Genomic DNA, 25,642 nt, shown 5'->3' on the forward strand with positions numbered 1-25,642 from the left:
GTGCCAAATCAACATGCATATATATAAAAAATTGTAACCAAAATATTGTTTGTTTTTAAGTAAAAGAAATTACTTTTTCTTTTCAACCTACTGATTGTTTCAGTTTAATGTGCTCTTAATAAAATTCAGGCCGCAAGAGTCAATAATATTACATATCATATTTTGTAATAATTATGTTAATATCTGCAATATAATAATATTAGGCTTATTTTGCAGATGTGGTTCCTTATTTGCCTCGCAAGATCTGGCAACAATGTTGTCCACTGACATGCCTGTTCGAAATGTGCCACAGTTTCCGGGTAACGTTCTCGGCCATACGCATTTTTAAAAATCGTTATCTCGTTTAACGCAATGCTACCAAACAATTAATGATCGTATTTGATGTTAAAGTCCGAAAGTAATTTCAAATCAATCCGTTTTCTGAAGGTTTTGTTGGCCCGCCAAAAGCTACGTAGGACTCCGCGCCGGAAGTGTCCATCTTGAACGTGAGTTGTGTTTTTGGAAAAAAAAAAAAGGAGAATGAGTGGCGGTTTTAACTTCAGTCAAGTCAACACCACAGGCTTTACTTTCGGAAACCAGAAGACTACAGCGACGGCTCCCGTCACCGGCTTCAGCATGACGAGCTCCGCGCCTGCAGCCTCCGGTGGAGGCTTCACCTTCGTCACGAACCCGCAGAACAACACCAACGCGACGGCTACTTTTGGAGCTAACCCCGCTAGTACTTTTGGGACAAACCCTTCAAGTACCTTTGGAACTAACACTGCCAGTACCTTTGGGACAAACCCTTCGAGTACTTTTGGAGCCAACCCTGCGAGTACTTTTGGAGCCAACCCTGCGAGTACTTTTGGTAGTACCAACCCTGCGAGTACTTTTGGTAGTACCAACCCTGCGAGTACTTTTGGTAGTACCAACCCTGCGAGTACTTTTGGTAGTACCAACCCTGCGAGTACTTTTGGTAGTACCAACCCTGCGAGTACTTTTGGTACTACCAACCCTGCGAGTACTTTTGGTACTACCAACCCTGCGAGTACTTTTGGTACTAACCCTGCTGGGAATTTGGGTACAAATCAAGCCGGGACTCTCAGTACCAACCCTGCTGGAACATTCAGCTTCGGAACCCCAGTGAAGACCATATCGGCCACTGGTGGCTTCTCCTTTGGGACTCCTACCACCACCACCTTTAGTTTGGGCTCAACCCCCCAGACCACCACTTCAGGGCTGACCTTAGGCTCCACACCATCCTCTGGGACGGGCTTCACCCTGGGCGCTGGGTTTTCCACGCAGACCACGGCGTCTGCTCCTGCAGGTGGCGGCTTCAGCTTTGGGAATCCGCTTCAATCTCAGGTCCAGTCTGCTGCTGCTGCAGCAACAACAACAACAGCAGCAGCAGCACCACCAGCGACAACCACGTCCACCGGCCTGTCATTTGGAGGCTTTAGCTTTGGCGCTGCCAAGGTCCAGGTGACCACACCAGCAGTCAACACTGCATCCTCTGGGGGGAGCTTCATCTTTGGCGGCAGCACCCCTTCCTCCACCCTCACCTTGTCCCAGCCAGCCTCAACCTCTGCAGCCACAACAGTCCAAAGTGGAGGGCTCAGCTTTGGAGTGAAACCATCACTAACTCCAGCTCCTCCTGTGTCAACTCAGGCGGCCCAAGGTGGAGTTGAGTCTCTCTTTTCTCTCCCAGTGTCCACGGCTACTGCGGCCACCACCACATTGGGCACCGGCTTCATTTTGGGTGCCACTTCATCCTCAGCAAGTACCACTATTGCCACAACCACCACAATGGCTAGTAGCGGTCTGGCGTTTTCACTAAAACCCCTGGGAGCTGCTACCACCACCACCACTGCTCCTGCTACAACATCAGCGGCAACAAGCGCTTCCACATCAGGCTTTTCTCTGGGATTCAAACCTGCAGCCACCACGATTACCACGACTGTGACGACCAGCATCATACCTACATCCACCGCTCCGTCGGTAATGACCTACGCCCAGCTGGAGGGTCTCATTAACAAGTGGAGCCTGGAGCTGGAGGACCAAGAGCGCCATTTCTTGCAGCAGGCAACTCAGGTGAACGCTTGGGACCGTTTGCTGGTGGAGAACGGTGACAAGATCACAGCACTGCACAAGGAGATGGAGAAGGTGAAGCTGGACCAGAGGAGGCTGAACCAGGAGCTGGATTTCATCTTGTCTCAACAGAAAGAGCTGGAGGACTTGCTCCTCCCGCTGGAGGAGTCAGTCAGGGAGCAGAGCGGCACCGTCTACATGCAGAACGCAGACGAGGAGCGTGAGAGAACGTACAAGCTGGCTGAGAACGTGGATGCGCAGCTCAAAAGGATGTCTCAGGACTTGAAGGAGATCATCGAGCACCTGAACACATCCAGCGGCCCCGCAGATACTAGTGATCCGGTAAGATGACACAATCAGCAAACATCTCTTGATAATATTCTTGAGATGACATCTGGGTTGGATGCGTATTTCTGAGTCACTAAATATGTCTTTGACTTCATTTACATCAGTCGTTCAGAAATACAAACCATATGGTACTGCAGTAGATTTGCCTGCAGTAGACAGTTCTCAAAATCTGAGTGATCTTGCGACAAGGTGGGAAGCCACCAAGACACCCATGACAACTACAAAGGAGTTACAGGAGTTATGTTTGTTTTTAAGCGAAGCGCTGTCGCTGCTAGTGTTGCAGAGTGCAATAGCACAAAACGTATAGAACCAAATTGCACAGTCAGTGGAACAACACAATGGCAAATGGTATAAATAATCCAAATCATATAACATACAAACCACCAATCAATTGACGAGGATCTATTCAGGCATATAAACCCACTTATTCCAGTTAAGGATCACAGGGGAGCTGGAGCCTATCCGTTGGTCAGGATGCCAGTCTATCGCAGGGCCAAACGTGTTCACACTTTCACACCAGCAGTCAGTTTAGAGACACAGAGGAGGGAACCCAGCCAAACACTGGGAAAACATTCAAACGCCACACAGAAAGGACCAAGTGGGAATCAATCCCAGGACCTTCTTGCTGTGAGGCAACATAATAAGTGACCCTGCTGCCCAAATATTGTGCAAGATTTAAAATTTTTAAAATAACGTAATGCTATTTACATTATAGAATCAAGTTTTATTCCACTTTTCATGAAATTTATTGCAGTCTTCACATGAAGATACATTTGAGTGTGTCAATGATTCACAGTATCTTTCAAAGTATTTTATGTTCATTGTGTGAAACTGGGTCACCTGTTATTCATGGAGACTGATTTATTCTTAAGAACACAAGCAGAGGAAACTGTTAAATATGCCTAACGTTTGCAATGAATTATTTATTTCTGTTGAGTAGGCAGTGGCGTCTGTAGTTGGACATTTTTGTGAAGGTTGAACACATAGAGAAAATGTTTGAACTGTACAAACCACAAACAGACAGGAGTCATAATTTTCGCTCATAGCACTGGCAGAATTTTCTTTTTAAATATTTGCCACTGTGGCAGTTCATAAGGAAGCTTAGCTCACCACATTATGCATGCATGCATTCATTCATTCACCGTGTGTGACGTAGTGAGGGCTGGACAGATTCCTGCTACACTACAAACACATCTCGTGGAACACAGGCAGATTGCCACTGTCCAAGTACTTATGGGCCTGACCGTACAGTGTCAGTTAAATTAACACCATCTCGTCTTTTAATCCTCAGCTGCAGCAGATCTGCAAAATCCTCAACGCCCACATGGACTCACTTCAGTGGATCGATCAGAATTCAGTTCTTCTGCAGAGACGAGTGGAGGACGTGTCCAAACTGTGTGACAACCAGCGCAAGGAGCAGGAGAAAACCTTTCGTTTAACCTTCGACTGATCTGCAGTAAATGCATCCACTCACATTCATGTCACACATTCACATTTGAAAGTCGTTATGTGGGTGTGCATGCATTTGATTTACAGTTGCTGTCATGTTTAAGCTCGTGTGATTGTTTGCCTCCATAAAAATGGATATTTTCAGTAGTTTTATAAAATATTGTATAACACTTTTCTTTGACCAAAAGTGAAACGTGCTGTAAATGTTCAGAAAGTTTGATCAAATAAAGCTTTGGCTCTGTTTAGTTTTAAAAAAAAAAAAAAAAAACACCATTTATTTCAGTGGCAGTGGTTCAGACAGTTTGCAAACCTTCTTGTACATTTAAGACAAAACTGTTATAATTGTTCATTTAAACATAAAAAAGTACATGCAGGCACAAACAGCTGCTTTACACCAGATGTGTTATGTATGTGTGTGTGGTGGGTGAGTCACTCAACTGCTGCTGCTCATGGGTGTGTACAGTGCCCTCCAAAAATATTGGAAGACCGCGCAAGAAACAGAGTGAGGAAAGCCACCCGGACAACCTGGCTTACCTCACTATTCTCCTTCTCGCACAGTCACTCAGTTTTTGAGAACTATATACTCGACACAGAGTTACCACAAAGTACTCTTTGTATTTCTTCATAATTGATGTAAATAAAGTCCAAGACATATTCAGTGACTTGGGAATGTTCATGTATCCATCCCCTGACTTGTTTGAAGAAAACTGGTAATAAAACTGATTAATAAAATGTGTTATACCAAAGGGGCCAAGGATATAAGGATAACTTTAGATTTTTATTTTTTATTTATTTATTGTATTTTAAATGGCATAAACATTTGCTCTCCTTTGCTGAGATAATCCATCCCACCTCACAGGTGTGCCATATCAAGATGCTGATTAGACACCATGATTAGTGCACAGGTGTGCCTTAGACTGTCCACAATAAAAGGCCACTCTGAAAGGTGCAGTTTTGTTTTATTGGGGGGGGATACCAGTCAGTATCTGGTGTGACCACCATTTGCCTCATGCAGTGCAACACATCTCCTTCACATAGAGTTGATCAGGTTGTCAATTGTGGCCTTTGGAATGTTGGTCCACTCCTCTTCAATGGCTGTGTGAAGTTGCTGGATATTGGCAGGAACTGGTACACGCTGTCGTATACGCCGGTCCAGAGCATCCCAAACATGCTCAATGGGTGACATTTCCGGTGAGTATGCCGGCCATGCAAGAACTGGGACATTTTCAGCTTCCAAGAATTGTGTACAGATCCTTGCAACATGGGGCCGTGCATTATCCTGCTGCAACATGAGGTGATGTTCTTGGATGTATGGCACAACAATGGGCCTCAGGATCTCGTCACGGTATCTCTGTGCATTCAAAATGCCATCAATAAAATGCACCTGTGTTCTTCGTCCATAACAGATGCCTGCCCATACCATAACCCCACCGCCACCATGGGCCACTCGATCCACAACATTGACATCAGAAAACCGCTCACCCACACGACGCCACACACACTGTCTGCCATCTGCCCTGGACAGTGTGAACCGGGATTCATCCGTGAAGAGAACACCTTTCCAATGTGCCAAACGCCAGCGAATGTGAGCATTTGCCCACTCAAGTCGGTTACGACGACGAACTGGAGTCAGGTCGAGACCCCGATGAGGACGACGAGCATGCAGATGAGCTTCCTTGAGATGGTTTCTGACAGTTTGTGCAGAAATTCTTTGGTTATGCAAACCGATTGTTTCAGCAGCTGTCCGAGTGGCTGGTCTCAGACGATCTTGGAGGTGAACATGCTGGATGTGGAGGTCCTGGGCTGGTGTGGTTACACGTGGTCTGCGGTTGTGAGGCTGGTTGGATGTACTGCCAAATTCTCTGAAATGCCTCTGGAGACGGCTTATGGTAGAGAAATGAACATTCAATACACGAGCAACAGCTCTAGTTGACATTCCTGCTGTCAGCATGTCAATTGCACGCTCCCTCAAATCTTATATCTGTGGCATTGTGCTGTGTGATAAAACTGCACCTTTCAGAGTGGCCTTTTATTGTGGACAGTCTAAGGCACACCTGTGCACTAATCATGGGGTCTAATCAGCATCTTGATATGGCACACCTGTGAGGTGGGATGGATTATCTCAGCAAAGGAGAAGTGCTCACTATCACAGATTTAGACTGGTTTGTGAACAATATTTGAGGGAAATGGTGATATTGTGTATGTGGAAAAAGTTTTAGATCTTTGAGTTCATCTCATACAAAATGGGAGCAAAACCAAAAGTGTTGTGTTTATATTTTTGTTGAGTGTAGAATGTGTGCAATACCAAGTGTTCCAGTACTTTTGGAGGGCGCTGTATTGCGGATCATCTGGGGGGGAAAACCGACCAGAAAATTGTAAGCAGGTAGCAGCTGTGACTTTTCAGTCGCTGAAATAGCTTGAAAAAATATTGTTTACATGTCTGTGGTGGTATGTCAAAATTAGATAATTTCTTTGTGTACTTTTAGCTGCACACCATGTGTGACACTTGAAATTGACACTGGCCCGAACCTCGAGTTGTGCAGCAGTGGTGATAGAAAATGTTTCAGAGATGCTCCTTTCGTAAAGGCGGTGTACCCGCTGTACCCTGTTAACACGACCGCTGACCTGAAAACCAGCACGCAACACGCTCACCACACACCTGGTGTGTTTCAGACATAATACTATATTTGAACGTTAACAAATCAAAAACATTCACTTTGAATTACAGCTTTAAAAAAAGTGATTACAGCTGCTTCTCGCCATCTTCTCTGAATCGTTGACGTGGAAAGACGGCGGCTGTCAGTGATAAGCTACAGTACAGTGGATGCTACCTGAACGCCACAAACGGTGACAAAATTTTACATTAGCTTCACATCTTGTTGGCTGCTTTGTTTTTGCGTACTAATGTACCTAAATACTTCCAAAGAGAGTTAAACTACACCACGTTTTTGTGCATAAACAGTAGTGTTACACTCAGCTGATTGTACCTCCCTTCTGTAGATTTTAGAAATGCTGATTTGTTTTTACAAAAGTTTTGGTGAGAGAATGTACACAATATAAAAGTTATGAAGCTTTTTTTTCTGCACAAAAAGTTTTGGACATATGAAACTTTTTTATAATAAAATTAAATATACAGTGTGCACGTAGTTACCGGTATGTACAAAAATGCAAAGATATGATTTGGGCCCAAATAATTGAGGATTATTAAAAAAAAAAACTTCAGCATAGGGTTTACCAATTTTACAAGTTGTAAACAGTTCAGTTGATTCATATAAACAAAAAAAGCTGTTTTAGTCTATGAAACCATCTTGACAGTGAAACGTTTCAGGAGTAGTTCTCGTTTTCAGTCCGAGCTGAGATGCGCTGCTTCTTTCCAAAAGGATCCAGCTTGATGATGTTTCCATCTGTACACCGAGGAGCTGCTTTTTATTTTTGTTTTTAAACCCCCACCGCGTGGTGTCGAGGAACGCTGTCGTACGCTGAGCATTGGAAGAATTCACACTGTGGAAGCAGATATTTTTCAAAGTATTAGATACTGTGAGTGCGTGCGCTCGTTGTATTCAGTCTGACAGAGGAATTGTGCAGGAGAAAGCAGCATAGCAGACCTGCGAGCAATTTTTTAATGTACATTTTCTTATTTTCCATTAATTCTGTACAATATGTGTCTAAATTGCCCCCCCCCATCAGGTTTGATTGTTAGATATTTAGTGGCTTTGAGCAGTTTTTACCATCATTCAGAAAGTGTAACTTGGCCTTTAGGTCTCGGTGAACAGTTTGTCTTTGTCCGAGGGCTGAACATGGATCTCTGCCTTGTGATACGCTGCATCGTACTGGTCTTTTGGTGGTCTCTTGAAGAAGCCGCACTGGGGATGAATTATTAGGAGTGACAAAGTAAATCCATCTGCACTTACAGGGAAAAGTATCACTTCGGTGTTCATCTGCAGGATGCTTCACTTTCAAGCACCTTTAAAAATTTTTTTTTTTTTCCCCCAGGATGCAGACTTGTACATTTTAAAGGATGAATTTACATTTTTAGCAACACTAGTCATCAAAATAGTGTTAGCAATCACATCTGTGGCTGCATTACTCATGTCTGACAGCTTGTGACAAGTTCTTTAGAAAATATTAGAGTAATATAATAGTTGATACATTAGTGGTACAACTATCTGAAGAAATACAGCCAACTACTTATATATTTATTCATTTTAGAACATACAGGTTTATATCACCCCATCGTACCAACTAGATCAAAAGGGGTCAGAAAGTGTAACGATGTCACACCCTCAATTTGTTTCAGGCATGTAGAGAAAGTGTTATGTGCACTTTTAAACGTTTCTGTGTAGGCTCTCAGTTGTCCAGGTGGTTTCCATAGTAGAGAAGCTTGAATCTTTGACTGGACTGGACATGAGTAACCCAGTCCAGTCAAAGATTCAAGATTCTCTACTATGCACTTTTAAACATTCAAGTTCACCAATAACACTGGTCAAAAAAAGAGAAAAATTCTTGCATGCACTTTGAGAACTGATTTAGTGTCATTTTGGGGCGCTGAATCTGAACACAAAAAAAAGTCTGCGCTCACCTTCCAGAGAAGAAACACCAACAACGCCAACATCAAGATGCCTGCAAGAACAGCCACCAGAATGATCCACCACGGGATGCCGCCATACTGCGATACAGCCTTATCTGGAAACACCGTCACTCTCACCTGTGGCAAACGCACAACTAGCGTGATTTAGGACGGAATCCGAATAAGAAGAACTCAGCTGTGGAGCTACGTACGTCAGTTGCAGCGTTTCTCAGGATCATGTTTTCAGCAGGATCATCCAGCATGAGTGAGGCTCTCACAAATATGTCAACGTAGCTGAGCGAGGCGTAATTCTGTGTCAAAAATAAGTTGAGACGGTCAGCTGGAATCGCACAGGCATCTGTGTCAGCAGGACAACAAGAATTACAACACACTCGCTACCTCAATAAAGGTTGAATTCCACAGGCGAGATCTCAGTGTAATAACTGCTGTACTGTCCAGTCCCTGTAGGGGGCACTTGAGCACCACACATTTGGCATCAAACCCATTCCCACAGATCTGTGAAGAAGAAAGACACCAACATCATCTTGATTAACCTGGATAATTAAAATGCTAGAAAATAGTAAGAAATTCACTTAATTTCCCAAATTTCAGGGTGACATTTGTCCAGTTAAAGATTCCAAAAAGGTATAGTTTGGACTATCTGTGAATGAATGGTCTGGAGTTATGGGGTAAAAACAGCAAGAACACTGAGAAAGGTCAATTTCAGTTTGTACAGGGGTCAAAAGTTAAAGTTGCTCCAGTTTTGGTAAAAAGTGATGCAAATTATTAGTTGGGTGAATATGGTTTTAAAATGAATAGTTTGCATCATGTATCATGCTTAGTTATCATGAAGGGGTGGTGGACAAGTGGTTAATGTGCTTGGTTTCAGTTCAGAAGGTTCCGGGTTCAAATCCCACCCCTGCCACATTTCTCCATGCAATGTGGAGTTGCGTCAGGAAGGGCATCCGGCGTAAAACTTGTGCCAATTCAACATGCAGATCCACCTTGGATTTGCTGTGGCGACCCCAAGTGCAAACAAGGGAGCAGCCGAAGGGACTCACTATCATGCTTAGTTATCATGTTACAGGGTAGCATATGTCACATGTCATAGAATCCAATGGATGCTGATATTGTTTAACCTTTACTTTGCAAACCAAGCACACAACACAGTCAAAACTATTCCATTTATTAATCCTATTAGCTCAACCAGTAATTTGCTCCACTTTTTTTTACCAAAACTGGAGCAACTTTAACTTTTGACCCCTGTACAAACTGAAATTGACCTTTCTCAGTGTTCTTGCTGTTTTTACCTCATAACTCCAGATCATTCATTCACACATAGTCCAAACTATACCTTTTTGGAATCTTTATGATCATGGAATACTTTCAATATGATTGGAGCATTTTAAATTTTGACCCCTGTGTAATACTTCAATTGACCCCTTCTTGGCCGTCTATTGAAAGTTCACGTGGGTACCCGGCATTTTTAAAAAAGTAATGTCTAAGGAGTATGTGTGCCAAATTTGGCGCTTGCATCACCATTTGAAGCATTTTTTTCAGTTATCTGCTGCACTAGTTTTATTGATGCAGGGAGATCATTCCACAGAACAGGGGCATGATAAGAGAAAGCTCTATGACCCGCAGACTTCTTATTCACCCTCGGGACACAAAGTGAGTTCAACTAACTCATTGAGTTTTACAGTGTGTTATGTTGGAGCATATATATGTCCAACTGCTTTGCACCCCAAGGCGTTCCACACCAGCGACTTTCCAGAGTTCTTTTCATGCATGCATCAAACAATACAACATCAGTCTAATAAAAATTCCAACACTGACCAAAAGTTTGTGCTTTCTTTGGTCTGAGAGTGAAGGCATTTTGCCACCAGCAGCTTTTCTTTCTCTGGTTTCCCGTGTAGTCCTGGATACAGGTGACTCCTGAAACAACATTGCTTCTAGTTAAATTAAAGTTGATGTAACATAGAGCAGGTTTGCTTAGAATTATTGACTTCTGGCCTATCACATGTTGGCTCCAACAACATGAAGGTGAAGAGATAACAACACCACCTGAATGTGTTTGAGAGGGTTGATCTCTGAATCAGGAGAACACGGCACGTCGTCCAGGCCCGTCACTGTGACCCTCACCAGGTATAGCAGCCATTTTCCATCTCGGGTCTCTTTGGGCCACTGTATGTTTAGTGATGCTGTTCCAAAGGACTTCAAAGGCTTCCCCAAGTTGCTTATCTGTAAGAAAAGGCAATACGTATGTATTAACATTTTTTCATAGACTATAAAATTAAGATCTGTAGCACATCTTAATTAGTTCAAATGTTTAAAAAAAATGGATGGTGTTTTGGCATGAGGACCAATATGCATAACATTAGCGCCAACCTCATAATGTCATTGAGAACTTGCATGATAAAGACCCCAGCACGGTGCTATACAACAGCAGCACTGGCGAATGGTATCTACCTACCTTATTCAACTTTTTCCTTGAAACGGTCAGGAGTGATACACTGGAAGATCACAAAGGCTCAGTTAGTACTGGAGCCAGAATATTCATTTTTCAATTTCAATTTCTTTTCATTTCTATAGCGCCAAATCAGGCGCTTCACACAGGTAAGGTCTAACCTTACCAACCCCCAGAGCAACAGTGGTAAGGAAAAACTCCCTCTGAGGAAGAAACCTCAAGCAGACCAGACTCAAAGGGGTGACAATCTGCTTGGGCCATGCTACAGACATAAATTACAGAACAATTCACGGACGAATATACAAGAAATGCTGTTGGTACACAGGATAGGAGGGTCGCCAACATAAATACAACTCCCATCTCTGAATGGAGCTGCACCTTAAACAGAGAGAACCGATTCATAACCTACATTTTGCTGATGACCATGATAGACTGGCAAGGCAAGGAAGAAGACCATGACATCCTTATGGAGCAGCTGGAAAGAAGAAAATGACAACTTTTTGGGGCAGATGGACAAAATGTCACCAGCCTATGGAGTGGAGATCAGCACAGAGTAGATGTAACAACCATTCCAATGAGAAATAAGTGTAAGATCAAAAGCTGGAGGTGATCATCAGCTTCAAATATCTGCAAATCATTATAATGGAAAGAGGCACTCAAAAGAATAGTGGAAATGTAACGGAGTGACATATCTCTGCAGCTTGTGGTGGGATTTGAACACTGAACTTCTCACTCACAGGACCAATGTTCTTCCAGGTCAGCTAATGGGTAATCCCCACTAACCAACCAAGTAGGTATATATTTCAGTCCACTCGCGTCACATAATGCATCTCCTCCACCACTCTTTTGACCTTGTCACACAAGTGACAGCAGTACTGACCAAACCAAGGAAAATATGGAAGGATAGCAACACCACCAACAAGCACAAGACTGCTGCATCTCAATCCTCCTCTGCCAATGTGAGTCATGGACCCTCACATTTAAACAGCTGATCTGCAGCAGAGAACCCAAGCCTTCAAGATGAAATGCTTTCAATTTATACACAGATGGCATCACATATGAAGATTAGGAGTTAGAAACTGTGGCAAAGCAGCCAATGGACCAGATGTATGTGAGGTGAGAAGATCTAGCAAACATACAGACAACAGAATGTAAGGCAATGGACCACAACGAAGGAGCTATATCAAACAGAAGAAAATATTAGAGGATAATAAGCAAGGATATGAGCGAGAAAGCAACTGGAAACTGATAAATCAGCAAACTGGAACACAAAATGTTGCTTTCATGGACATAATATGAGGTATTTATTGTTGCTCTACCATAAACCAAACACAGCTGCAGCTGAACACAACTTGATTTCTTACTGGTTACTGGTCATCACATATAAATTCAGGTCTGATGAATAAAAACTTACTCTGAACTCAAAGGTAATCAAACTGCCAATCTCATCTTCTGTCTTCATGGCACTTTCACCCTTTACAGAACCCCCAAAGGAAACCTCGCGTGGTCTGGCCTTTCTGAAAGAAACCAAAAAACATCTTTTTCTTACACTGGTGGATGTATTGTATAACATCTGGGTTAACAAGAGTTTAACATTATGGTATCTTAAAGGGACTGCGATGAGTAAAACAAGTTTTATTAAGCATTAACGAGATTTTACGTTCATCGTTCTCAAAGTCCCACATGACTATGCACGTAGAAATACTGCTGCAATAAACAAAACTTAAACACAAGTCCAATGACCAACCCCCCCCCCCCCCCCAACCCCCGGGGCTTATAAACGAAGCCGACGCAGAAGTGAAGAATTTTGTATTTCTGTGAATGGCCACTTGAGGTTGGCTACAAAAATGAGTCACTGCCCATAGATCCTCATGTTAAAATCCCCAACTCTGGAGCAGAAATAAACATGTTTACAGCCTGGTACAAATACCAGCTCTGTTCTCCATAGCTAGTTTCCCCATTCATGACAATGTACATGGAGTGAATTGTTATATAACGCATCAGTTTAAGATATTTAAAGGCACAAAATTATGAATAATTTGGGAAGTGGTCACTTTGGCAACATGTGACGACGAACCATACCCAAAGCCCCGCTAGCAAAGGCTGCCAGCAGTAGCTGTTAGCTGCTGTGGGCCAACTGTGGTTGTCCTTTGCGAAAATTTTATTACAAATATCTGAGATAATATGGCTTACTGTGCAGTTAATTGTACTAATTGACCATCTAAGAAGTTTGTGCTTCAGTATTTCCGTTGAGTGAAATTTTAGTAGATTTTAATTTGCATGTTAGCACTGATTGGTATGGGCAGCACGGTGACATTAGATCCACTGATGGTGCAGTTGTTACTGAGGCAATATGTTAGACATGCTATGTTATACCCCCCCATGAAAACCACCACCCAGTGCTCTGAAATGTGCATTAATCAAACACCCTAACCAAAGTAAGTCTGTTAACCTTAGCGTGTTCAGGAACTCCGAGATGAGGAACTCATTTGGGCTCCATTCGTTCCTCCCAGGTGAGACTGGTATCACCCACGATCCACCTCTTTAATGATTTAAGACCAGGAGTTAGGCGGAGTTCAACACCGCCAAAGATGGTGGCATCCAGGCCGGCCCTATTTCAGCTTCAAAACAGCTCTTCAGAAAACTCATGGGTGACCTTAACATTGGATTTGTCCAGTACATGGAGATAACGTCTGCGTGGCTGGTCTGTACTGTATGTGATACGCCCACAAGACATGCGGGAAACACACAGGGGGTGTGGCACACAGCAGCCCCTTTTTATTTAAAGCAACAGGCACAAAAACACACAGCTCCCTAAAAACATGAAAACTATTGTTATTCAGGACAAATCCCCTTGATGTCAACTAAATAAACTACACACTGGGAGAAACTAGGGGATTAAGGACCTTGCCCAAGGGCTCTTAGTATTTTTCAGTCAGACTGGGATATGAACCGACAACAAACTTTAACTAGAAACACTCAGAGAGTGCAAACCTCCGCCAAGGCCACGGGGTCACTGACGCCATACCATCTACACGCCGTGGAATCACTGAACCTAAAAAAGTGTAACAATGATGTTTGCTCAGTAGTAAAAAAAAGTTTCATCGGCTGTGACTGGATAGCATGTATCCTTAGCGCTTGGCATCACAGTTTATTGCAACTTGCACCTTTCCCAGAAGCTACTGTCATCTGAGCACTGATATGTGCTTATAGACAAAAACAAATAAGAGACAAAATTCAATTTATTATTCAACTAAACTGCAAATATATGAATTTTTTAACATTTATGAAACACTTCTCTAAACAAGGCCATAGGGTCACTGACCCTAAAGAGATTCCCTCCTTGGCACAGTGATGTATTTCTTTTTGTCTCTTTCTCTAAAATTGTATATAATAATCATTAGCTTATTAATATATAAACAAAAATAAATTTAAGAAATATTACAATTTGAAAACAAATGCACCTGAACGTGATGACAGCTGCAACTGCTTAATGCTAACTTTTAACACTGAAAATGCCATAGACATGCTAACGCGTTAGCATCAGGATCCGGATCACCACTAAAATTTAATCACTTGTTCCATGCGAGAGTTTTTTCACGCCTGTCGGTTACGTCATTAGCCTGTGGGCAGTCTTTGATTGAGGAGTCTCCCACCCTCTCGTCGTTTTTTCATTGTTTGTGAATGGCTCAGAGACTGCTGCTTTGTTTGATCAAACTTTTTTCAAAACTGTAAGGCACAACTGAGTGGACACCATTCGATAAATTCAGCTGGTTTTCGGTAAAAATTTTAATGGCTGATGAGAGATTTTGGTCCGGTAGTGTCGCCGTAAGGACGGCCCACGGCGCCCGACGGCGATCTGCGCTTCGAGGCAGGCAGCGTCTCGCCGTTTCAAGTTGAAAACTTCCACATTTCAGGCTCTGTTGACCCAGTAAGTCGTCAGAGAACAGAGAACTTTCAGAAGAAGTCGGCATGAGGACTTTATTCGGACATTCCATTGTTAACAGTCATTTTGTAATGAAAGAACGTGCGGGCAGAGTTGCATGTCGGGCCGGACCCGACCGCGGGGGGTCGCGACAGGAAAAACACCTCCGTTGGAAACCTTAACGGGCAAGTTGGAACATGCCCAAACTGTTAAACAATTTCTCAGTTACTCACTTGTTGAAAGCCATCAAAAGCCATCTGAATTTTACAAATGGTTTTCAACACGGAGGTGTTTTTCCTGTCGCGGCGCACACAGATTCGCCGAGTCGTCACGGAAACGACTCAGCGAATTTGCGCGCACGTCTTTCATTACAAAATGTCCTTAAACAGTGGAATGTCCGCATAAAGTCTTCATGCCGGCCTCTTCTGAATCTTCTCTGTTCTCTCACGACATCCTGGGTGAATTAAGCCTTAAATTAGGATGTTTTCAGGTCGAAACAGGCCGACGACGGCGCCTGGAAGCGCTGCGCGATGTCCCGCTCCGTGGGAAGTCCTTACACTGACAGAAACACCCCATAATCTCTCATCAGCTGTTAAACTTTTCACCGAAAACCAGCTTAATTTCTCGAATAGTGTCCACTCGGATAGTCCTCACAGGTCCAGAAAAAATTTTGATAAAGCAACGCGCGCCGTCTCAAGCAGTGTGTGAAACAAAGAAATTCAGCCGAGAGGGCGGGACCACATCTCACTCAAGGCCTGCCCACAGGGAAATGACGTCACCGACACGCGTGAAAAAACTCACGCATGCGCACGAGGGTTCAAGCATGATTGGTGTAATCGCATGTCATTCAAATCCATATAGTTTTTTTTTTAAATAAAAAGGTAGGATACTTTTCTGACAGACCTCGTATTACAATTTGAAAACAAATACACCCAAACGTGATGACAGCTGCAACTGCTTAATGCTAACTTTTAACATTGAAAATACCATAGACATGCTAACTCGCTAGCATCGGGATCCGGATCGTGATCCGGATCACCACTAAAATTTAATCACTTGTTCCTCTTGTCATTTCCAACCTCTCCACAAAATTTCATCAAAATCCATTCAAAACGTTTTGAGTTATCCTGCTGACAGACAGACAAACAAACAAACAAACAAACCCGACCGAAAACATAACCTCCTTGGCGGAGGTAATTATCTGCTTTGTAAACACCCACTAGTCTACCTTAGCATGATGAAACTGGATCACGCGACGCGTTTAAACCACACACTTACCCAGTGAGCGACAGCGACAGCTCAATGATCACATTAGCTTTGACTTTCACAGGAACGATATTTTCCTGCACACTGGTTCTAAAATTAAACCCAAGACAACAAACAGGACATAAGCAACATGCATGAAACATACATAATGTGGAGCTGAGCATGACATATAAATTACTACTCATGGGATCTTACGTTAGCAGCTGGAGGCTTATGTCAATCTGTTTGGTGTCGAGGGTTATAGCGGCAGCACTCAGGATGATGTAAAATGTCATCTTGCAGGTTGGAAAAATGGAAATACAGACATTTTTCACATTTGCATATCAATAACCAGTCACAGTCATCATGATGTGAAACACTCATGTTGATAGCGAGTCTGTACCTCTGAGTCTCTCCTAAAAGGATTTCCCAGCTCGCATTCTGCCTGAGAGCCGTTCTGATTCACGACACAGATGATCTTCTTTTCACTCTGGCAAAGATGACATTATAAAACGTCAGTACCTGTGTTATTTACAAAACATAAAGCTCACAGTACTTTGCACAATCCTTTGTTTTTACGCATACTAATAGTACCTGTGGCCATAAAAGACAGTAAGGGCTACATCAATCTGACCTTTGACCCCAGTGACCCAGACCTTCACCCAAATGATTGCCATCTGGCTGACTAGTTCCTGGAATACACCAAAGTGTGTTCCACATAAATGACCTGGATGGAGTAGGTCAAAAAACAGACAGGCCAACATGACCTTGACCCCAATGATTCACCTCTGGCAAATTTGACACTGACGGACCCCACCTCCATATGTGTGCCAGTTTTGTTGCAAATCAGAGTGTAAACACTTCAATTTTGACCTCAGCAACCTGAACCCAATGACTGGCTTTTTGGAAAATTTGATCTCAATTTCAAAACCCACCTTCATATATGTGTCAAATTTGGTGGACAACAGAGTGAAAAATAATAATCTTGACCTTTGCCAAAACAAATCTTTTACAACCTTCGAGGTTGACGTTCATCCATATATATCAAGATGGTGGAAATTGGCCAAAAGACCTGGGAGGAGTAGAGGAACAAATTCTCAAATTATAGTATATTATACCCCTAGTATAATTTCAGTACAACCTTGGTGCTTGTGGAACACCTCACTGATGTGATGGCGTGAACGACAATGTTACAGACCCATGTAGATACATGAGATCGTCAATGTATAAGTCATTTTTCACGGTCACAAATTTGTGACCAAAAAAAGACACTTTTTTGAGACACTAACCACACGTTTGAGGACAAGGAAGTTAAAATCTTAGCCAGAGAGAAGAAATGGTTTGAGAGAGGGGTGAAGGAGGCACTGTATGTGAAACAGTTGAAACCCAGCCTTAACCGGTCTCAGACACGCTTTATCCCCTGTTTACAATGGGGTACTCAGGTCAAAGCAGTTTCAGTCTTTTGTTCATGGTAATGAGTCATTCACATCATCAGGAGACTCATCAGGAGAGCCATCAGGAGAGGCGTCAGTCCCATCGTTAGGAGGGACAGCTACCCTGTCATTAGGAGGGTGCTAACTAGAGCACAATAGGTGCTAATTAAAGCAGTTGTTTAGTCACTAGCCAATAGCAGTCTGCCTCTCGGTAGGAGGGGTCTGGTTAGGTTTAAAACTCCAGCTTTTGTGGCTTCTGTTTGTTCTTCTCTACAAGGGTCAAGATGAAAGTCAGACTACCAGAGCAAGAATTTTAGCTGAGGAAGCTTTTGCGATTTGAAGCGAAATGTCCTCGGGTCAAGCAACCCAGTCCAGTCGAAGATTCAAGCTTCTCTACTATGGAAACCACCTGGACAACTGAGAGCCTTCACAGAAACACAGTGATGAAATATCACAGTTGATTATGGACACCCTGTTGGACACTCTATGGTAGGGACAGGTTTTCAAACTGGGATTTTTCTGGGATGGACATTAGCAAACAATCTTAAAAACATGTACACGATCAGTCTACTGGCTTTTTCAAAAGTATAATTGTTGATATAGTGGAAAATAACATGACCTTTAATCGTTGCTATCCTCAGGACAAACTAAATTGTCGCCGGTGTGTTTACCGTTGTTTTTTGCGACCGGACTCCAAAATAAGAGAGTGATTCTGGAAACGTCCCCACCAACTTTGCCTCGTGGGCGTCGTCTCCATTTTTGTTCTTCACTGTCACCTGCACAGCTAAGTCCTTCTTCTGGTCATTCAGAGAAAAGACGGGGACGCCGTTCTCACTGCAGATGCACAAATAATCTGCATGTAAAATGATGATAATATGAGACCTGACCACAGGGGCAGCATGCAAACCCAAAAACCAAACTCAGAAACACCAGGCACCTAAACGCTACACAGAGGTGCACATTTAAATGTCACCGCTCAGTGGAACTGCAGTGGACATTCCACACAAAAACTAGATTCAGTGTTAGTATCAGAACTATGGTCCAAGACAGGTTTAAATAATTAATTTGACCCATTTATAAGATACATCCTGAGTGGATTTTCCTGCAGTTGAAATGTTTGCACTCACACGGGCAATGGGACGAACACATCCTGGTTGGCTTTTTTCTGGCATAATTTGTACTGCAGCTGCAGGTTACTTCGGCAAATATTGTCACTCCCACACCCCTCCTTCACAAAACTGACCTGCAATAAGAGCAAGCATAACAACAAGACTGTATCAAACGCTTGTTTTAAAATACTATTGTGTTGCAATAGAGGTCGTCGCATTTACCTCAGTGATGACGCTGGCTGTTTGAGTGTTGTCTAATATCGGTACAAGTTGAGGTACAGCGTGCTGCCTCTTGTGTCGCTTCACACCCACAATTCCAAAAGACACTGCAATCGGAATGCTGTGCAGTTTGTCCTTAATACTGTCCTGGGAAAAGCAGAAATATCATTACAGTGAAGAGTAGAATAATGGTAGAGGAAGAAACACTTCCACAGGGAACAGGGTTTGGATTGCATGATGGGTAGTACACTCCACCCCCCACCCACCCACCAATGGGTGTGTGTGTGTGTGTGTGTGTGTGTGTGTGTGTGTGTGTGTGTGTGTGTGTGTGTGTGTGTGTGTGTGTGTGTGTGTGTGCATGGATTTGTCCCAAGTTCACCCCATGACCATGACTTCCAATTTGCATAACTTTGATGTCTAATCATGTATTTTTTTGACATGATAAATTCAAGTGAGCTACTCGAAAAAAACAAAACATCAGTCTTAATGTAGATATTTCACAGTGGCCACCAAAGTGAATGTTTTTTTTTTAAATGTCACAACCAATATGGCAGACTTTACCCTTGAAGTTGACCCCTACCAAAAAATGCCCACATCTTTGAACACGGACACCTAGTCCACAATTAGTCAGGGTCCTTCAGGCAACCCAAATCCACTCTCACAGAAAGTGTGGTAGTGGAAACGTGGAAATGGCTTTTACAATTATTTAATAAATAAATAAATAATTGAATTAAAACAGTTTAATTAAAAAATATTAACATTATGATAAAATTGCTGCAGTTATCAAAAACAAAAAACAAACAAATAAACAAAGTAAATATTTACTGTTGTTATGTGAACCTGAAAATGGCATTGATCTTGATGGGCCCCGCAAACTCAAACAGAAAGGAGAATTTGTGAGCAGAAACAACTAAAAATATGAAATAAAAATGGTCATAACTACAATTCTGAGACTTTTTAAAACACGTATTAGACAAAAATAAACATGTTAGACAATATCAGTTTATCAGTCTTTAATATGTGTGAATACTTTCTACAAACTCATATTTCACTGTACAAGAATAGGAGTCTCTCTTGTTTTTTTTTTTTTAAGTCCTACTGTACAAGTAAAAATTTATTTGAATAGCACAAAGATATTTTGCAAACATACTGGCTGACACGACATATATCAATCAGTAAATGTGTGCCGCAGGTCGTTGGTTAAAAATGTTCCAACCTGTTGCGCACTGTGTGGAATGTAAACTGGCAATGCAATTTATTGAGGTGTATCAATAGTCGCGACCACACTTTCAAGTCCAGACTTAGGACGCATTTATTCTCCCTTTCGTATGGCTAGTTAATTAAATTTTATTAGTAAACAGAGCGGGTCTCAGCCTCAACTTTATCTAAAGTCTGGGTCTGTTAGTGAAGTTTAGGGCTAGTGGCCAGCAATCACCTTAGTAATTCTTCTGCTTTCCTGTTGCTTAATGCTGACAAATTATACCTTAAGTGTAGTTTTTCTGGCCCACCGATTCTGTTTTCTTTTTCTCTCTGTTTGAGATGCAGCTGGATCCACGTGCTGGTTTGGATGATTTCTGTTGCTGGATGCGGGACGGACTCTGATGTAGGAACAGATCCAACAAGTGGCTCGATGACACCCCCGATGGTGAACTGGATGCCTGCATGGACTCTCATCAATTGCTGCTGTGTTGTGTTCTGTATTGTAAACCTTATTGGTAGAATGGCCTAAGCCATGGGTCACATCTCTGAGTCTGGTCTACTTGAGGTTTCTTCCCCAATATCATCAGAGGGAGTTTTTCTTTACCACTGTTGCCTGTGTGCTTGCTCTAGGGGTTGGTAAGGTTAGACCTGACTTGTGTGAAGTGCCTTGAGGCAGCTTTGTTGTGATTTGGCACTATATCAACTAAATAAATTGAAATTGAATTGTATCACCTTCACTTTGGCTTTTATCTGGATGCACGTCCTCTTGTTTTGCCCACGGAGGTCAAATGTGCCATTAAACTGATAGTCTCTTTCAGTGTGGGATGAGTTCAGAAACATCACTCTTGAGGTCAGCCCTTGCTTCCTTCGATCTTCTTCTGCCTCAACAGAATAGTTGAGAGCTGCAGTGGAGATAAATGATGCATAAACAAAACATCAAGTGAGTTAGGATCAATGGATAATGTTGGAATAATTTGGAAGAATCAGTGTTTTGCTTACTGAGCCTTGGGTTGTAGGACGCAGGCTTTGCTGTATAGGAGAAACAGGCTTCCACAGTGAAACTAAAGGTAATGGATTATTATTCAATTAGAACACAGAGTTTTGACTAAAAAGCACATTAAAATATCAGAATACCTACCAAATGCCATTACCACAGGTTTTTTTGGTAAAGTCGATTTCCTTTGGTGATACGATGACATCTCTATTTATGCTGATGATTGGCCGTGCTCTTATAGAAAAAAGAAAGAAATCCTTCATAAATAAAGTTGTTATAATATTCAGTTGAGTTTAAAATGACAAGAATGAGTAAGAAGTTACTAACCTGTAAATAAACACTGCATCTGATAGAGATCCCACAGCCAAATCTGGGTAATTGTTATGGTCCAAGTCCATGTTGCCTGCCAGAGAATATCCAAAAAACTGGATGTTGTGCTGCTTTCCAGAAAGCACCTATAACAAATGATAAACATTTATGAAACCATTAACATTTATAACAGAGATCAATTATTTGTTGTCATAAGCGCCTTGGGGCAACTGTTTGTTGTGATTTGGCGCTATATAAAAAAATTGATTGATTGATTGATTGATATGATGTGTGCCAAAAATATGGACTAATCTGATAAGTAATTTGCTTTAATTTATATAAGCTATGTAATATGCAAACCTAGTCAGAATTATTAATAAATTTTATGTACAGAATTTAAAATATCTTTAGAAGCAAATGCAAATTAACCGATTTTGTATAAACAGAGCTTTGATTAAAATGTCCAAAGTTAATGAACAACAACAATAACTCAAAATGCTTGCCAGTACAAACAGTGGAATAAAAAAAAAGAGAGAGACTTAAAAAGTATTCTGTACACTGTTACTGCACACTTTGATGAATATACAACATAATCACTTTTTCAGCCAGTATTCTTTAGACAAGTCAGGGGATGAACACATGAACATTTCCAAGTCAATGATTGTATCTTGGACTTCATTTACATCTGTTTGAGAAGGCAGTTCTCAAAAACTGAGTGACCATGCTGGAAGGAGACTAGTGAAGGAAGCCACCAAGACACCCATGGCAACTCTGAAGGAGTTACAGGCTTTTGTAAATGTGACTGGAAAAACTGTGCACAGTGCAACATTTGTTTGTTGTATCACCAGTTTCACAGTTACACAGTGGAACACAGAAGGAGTTTAATCCAAGAAAACCTATTGAATCTAGACTTACCGAGACAGATCCAGGATTTTGTAAAGTGTGTGTGTGGGAGGGGTGGGGGGAGTTGGATTTGTTGGATTTGGGGGTATAATTTTGAATTTTTAGGTGCCATTTAATGCATTTTGGTGCATATTTCACCACAAAATGCAATCACAGAGCAAAGATACTTTATAACCTGTTTTCTATTCATTTCAACTTGTATTGTTCGATCTTGAACGTGATGCTATGACATTACGAATTTAACTGTCTTTGGCTAAAACCTTGCTGAATCATGGTCTGGTACAAATTTACTGAGCTGAGTCATTATGTTCAGAAACAGAAACAACATTCAGCATGTTTCTTGGTCCATGAAGGGGGATGGGGGGCATGCATCCAAACTGTAGCTGAAAATTTGCATCTTCTTAAAAAAAAAATTCCTCTCATTCTACCCTAAAGCAGGGTGCCATTTTTTAAAATGTTGACTTACTAAATGTTTAAGCCATACTTAAATCTACAAACCTGTGAAGGAATAATGTTGATTCCTTGGGCAGACCCGTGATAGATGTAGACTTTTCCTGCCCCGCCGTCATCATATGGAGCTCCAACTGCAACATCTACATGAGAGAAAATAACCAGTTTGTGTGACAGCAACTCTAGCTCTACAACAAGCCAGAGGTGGGACGAAGTCACTGTCAAATCATGAATTGGTAAGTCTCAAGTCAGCTTGCAAACAATTGGTGGTCATTATGACTTCAGACTTGACTCTGGACTTGAGTTGAGACTTGCTGATTCATGACTTGAGAGTGACTTGCTGGTTACTTCGTCCCACCTCGGCAACAAGCAAACAAACAAACGTCTAACAAAGCTCTACCAAGCCCAAACTAAGCTGCTGTAGTTACTATAGTACAATGGAGCTTCATATTGTCTGACTGGGTGATTGCAAGTCAGTGTCTCAGGATGATTCTGTTGTGTTGTGTTGTGTTGTGGTTGTGGCTTCTCAGGGTTGGTGCTGTTGCTACCATGACGCATTACTTACTGCAATACAGTTGAGAGTGGTTGAGTTTATTGTGCAATTTTCACTCAAGCAAAGAGAAATTTGCAGTGATACTGATCATTATTGAGCAACGCGTTGGAATCCTTCCAAATAGAAGGGTCCTAGTGTAAGATGACCTACACCCATTCTCAAGATGATAGTGAGTTGCCTCAGCACGGGCATCCACTGTAAAACTCGGACCAAATCCATATTGGTTCCGCTGTGGCAACCCTGAGCAAACAGGGAGAAGCCAAAAGAAATTACCGTACTTAATTACTTTTACTATACTAATAATTGTTACAACAGTGAATGAGATAGCTGTGCATCTGCACCTGCAACTGCATTTATTAGTGTAATACTGGTGAAGTTTCCCACACAATTTTCAAATGCAATTTTGTTTTAATAATTATCATAAAAAATGATTATCTGATTGATAATCTGTAAACAAAGTCTTACATTCATGGTAAAAACAATTAGTGACAATACTAATAATTCTTGCAATGGCGGTCACGGAATTTTTCCAGATATTTTAACAATTACTAGGGATGTGTTAACTAAGAATCTGTAAACAGACTCTTACAATAATGGAAAATGGAATTAGTGACGATATTAACAATTAATTAGTAAATTACTACAGTAGTAGTTACGTTCCCTGTGCAATTTTGGTTGCTACTCTAATAATTATTGCCGTAGTGAGCATTATTACTCTAGCTGTTGTAATAGCACACGTGCACAAATCTGACCTGTGTGAATGTATCGCTATGTGTTTCCTGTGATTGTCATCCTGTGATACAGCACCATTGAAAAGCAGTAAAAAAAAGACTTCTAACTGGTGAGGCAATTGATGTAACAAATAAATAGATAAATAATTAATTCAAATTTAAAATACATTTAAGGTCTTGGACATGAGCTACTCAAACATGGTATAAAAATCAAACTGAAAGTAACGGCCTTCGTTAAAAGGTTAATGAAGCTATGACCAAGAAACATGATGCAAATGAAAAGCTGCAATGAACTCTGCTGTGATGCGACACCTAAAAATACCTTCGTATGAGTCTTGATTAATATCGCCGATGTTTTCCACAGCCAGTCCAAACATGGAGTCTGTGGTCCCGTTCAGGCGGATGGGGGTGATGTTTTCCCACTTTCCTGCCTGGTTGATGTAGACGTAAACAGCTCCTCCAATATCTCCGTCTTTCACGTAGAACTGAGGAGCTCCAACAATTACATCTTGCCAACTTTTTTAAAGAAGGGATGGAAACATTTAACAGTATTAAAAGTGAAAATGAATGCAGTCTCAGAGCCTTGATCAAAACCTAAAGCTTGAATTAAAGCAGTGAGGAATGTTGCCTACCCATCACCGTTCAGGTCAACCACAGCTACGTCATATCCGAACGAAGAAGCCAGTCCCGGCCCGTGCAGCGTGTATTCCTCGGAGAGTCTGGAGTCGCTCTGCTTCTTTAACAGGACCACTGCGCCACTGTGGTTGGCTCTGGGAGCTCCGGCCACCACTGTTAGGCCACGGCCCCTGGTGATGCTGTGTCCCGAATCAAGGGAGAATCCTAAAGAGTGATGGGTTATTGGTAAAGTAAGTCCCTTCGGCTGCTCCCTTGTTTGCACTTGGGGTCGCCACAGCAAATCCAAGGTGGATCTGCATGTTGAATTGGCACAAGTTTTACGCCGGATGCCCTTCCTGACGCAACTCCACATTACATGGAGAAATGTGGCAGGGGTGGGACTTAAACCCGGAACCTTCTGAACTGAAACCAAGCGCATTAACCACTTGGCCACCACCCCTGCTGATGGGTTATTGGAGGAGGGAAAAAAAAATACTCTTATCTTACATTGACAAACAGTCTCCTGCCCCACTATTTTGTTTTTTTTTTTGGTCCACAGTACAATTCCAAATGACCACCAGAGCACAGCGGTTCCTGTGACTGCTAACTCCTGCTGTTGGGCCGCTGAGGGTGTAGAAAGCCACATGTCTGCTTGGATACAGGCGGTGCCCCCATCTGCCAGCACAGAGTCTCTTTGGGAGGGTTCACACTATCTCTTACAAATCAGCCCCACCATCTGTGCCACTGTCCAGACCATGTAGCTGTCAATTTGTCAGTGCAATGAAGAAAAACAAAACCAAACAAAAGATTATGTTCACGCAACTGCCAGAAAGTGAATTTACTCCATTAAGCATTGAAAATAATCTAAAATGAAAACCAGAAAGATGCCCTCATTGGAGTGCACAGCTCCACCAAACTTAGCTGCCACTGTAACTGGATAACCCATAAAATGCAATGTTTGATCTTCCAGATCAGACACAAACAGCTGACCTGCTTTTGTGAAAATTGGTCATAACTACAACCTATGTTGAAATTCAAATGAAAATGTTACTCCCTTC

The 25,642-nt window shown here is 42.1% G+C and overlaps 2 protein-coding genes across 6 annotated transcripts in view; one reads left to right on the forward strand and one right to left on the reverse strand.

Annotated features, from left to right (window-relative positions):
- Positions 1-268: 268 nt before the first annotated feature.
- On the forward strand, positions 269-4,219 carry nup62l (nucleoporin 62 like). 2 transcript variants are annotated; one of them, XM_034185946.1, is made up of 3 exons: positions 269-716; positions 765-2,409; positions 3,707-4,219. In XM_034185946.1, the coding sequence occupies exons 1-3, from the start codon at positions 520-522 to the stop codon at positions 3,863-3,865; spliced, it is 2,001 nt and encodes a 666-aa protein (XP_034041837.1). In that variant the 5' UTR covers positions 269-519; the 3' UTR covers positions 3,866-4,219. The 2 variants fall into 2 exon arrangements, with proteins under 2 accessions (XP_034041837.1, XP_034041836.1); XM_034185945.1 differs by having other exon boundaries at positions 269-2,409.
- A 2,071-nt stretch (positions 4,220-6,290) lies between these two features.
- Positions 6,291-25,642, reverse strand: part of itga6a (integrin, alpha 6a) — a 40,093-nt gene continuing 20,741 nt past the window's right edge. Inside the window, exons 6-26 of one of the 4 annotated variants that reach the window (XM_034185942.1) lie at positions 24,602-24,809; positions 24,292-24,485; positions 22,734-22,828; positions 21,351-21,478; positions 21,168-21,257; positions 21,029-21,090; positions 20,762-20,931; positions 18,833-18,976; positions 18,629-18,744; positions 18,173-18,335; positions 16,472-16,558; positions 16,285-16,364; positions 16,102-16,179; positions 12,313-12,415; positions 10,496-10,672; positions 10,268-10,366; positions 8,831-8,947; positions 8,644-8,742; positions 8,444-8,569; positions 7,593-7,727; positions 6,291-7,370 (exon numbers count right to left, since the gene is read on the reverse strand). In XM_034185942.1, the coding sequence (XP_034041833.1) occupies positions 7,620-7,727; positions 8,444-8,569; positions 8,644-8,742; positions 8,831-8,947; positions 10,268-10,366; positions 10,496-10,672; positions 12,313-12,415; positions 16,102-16,179; positions 16,285-16,364; positions 16,472-16,558; positions 18,173-18,335; positions 18,629-18,744; positions 18,833-18,976; positions 20,762-20,931; positions 21,029-21,090; positions 21,168-21,257; positions 21,351-21,478; positions 22,734-22,828; positions 24,292-24,485; positions 24,602-24,809 (2,444 nt within the window). In that variant the 3' untranslated portion in view covers positions 6,291-7,370; positions 7,593-7,619. Of the gene's footprint in view, positions 7,371-7,592; positions 7,728-8,443; positions 8,570-8,643; positions 8,743-8,830; positions 8,948-10,267; positions 10,367-10,495; positions 10,673-10,904; positions 10,945-11,307; positions 11,374-12,312; positions 12,416-16,101; positions 16,180-16,284; positions 16,365-16,471; positions 16,559-18,172; positions 18,336-18,628; positions 18,745-18,832; positions 18,977-20,761; positions 20,932-21,028; positions 21,091-21,167; positions 21,258-21,350; positions 21,479-22,733; positions 22,829-24,291; positions 24,486-24,601; positions 24,810-25,642 lie in introns of those variants that run through there. The other 3 variants (XM_034185941.1, XM_034185943.1, XM_034185944.1) reach the window with 3 other exon arrangements.

This window comes from Thalassophryne amazonica, chromosome 14 (assembly GCF_902500255.1).
Source record: "Thalassophryne amazonica chromosome 14, fThaAma1.1, whole genome shotgun sequence".
Lineage (NCBI taxonomy): Eukaryota > Metazoa > Chordata > Actinopteri > Batrachoidiformes > Batrachoididae > Thalassophryne > Thalassophryne amazonica.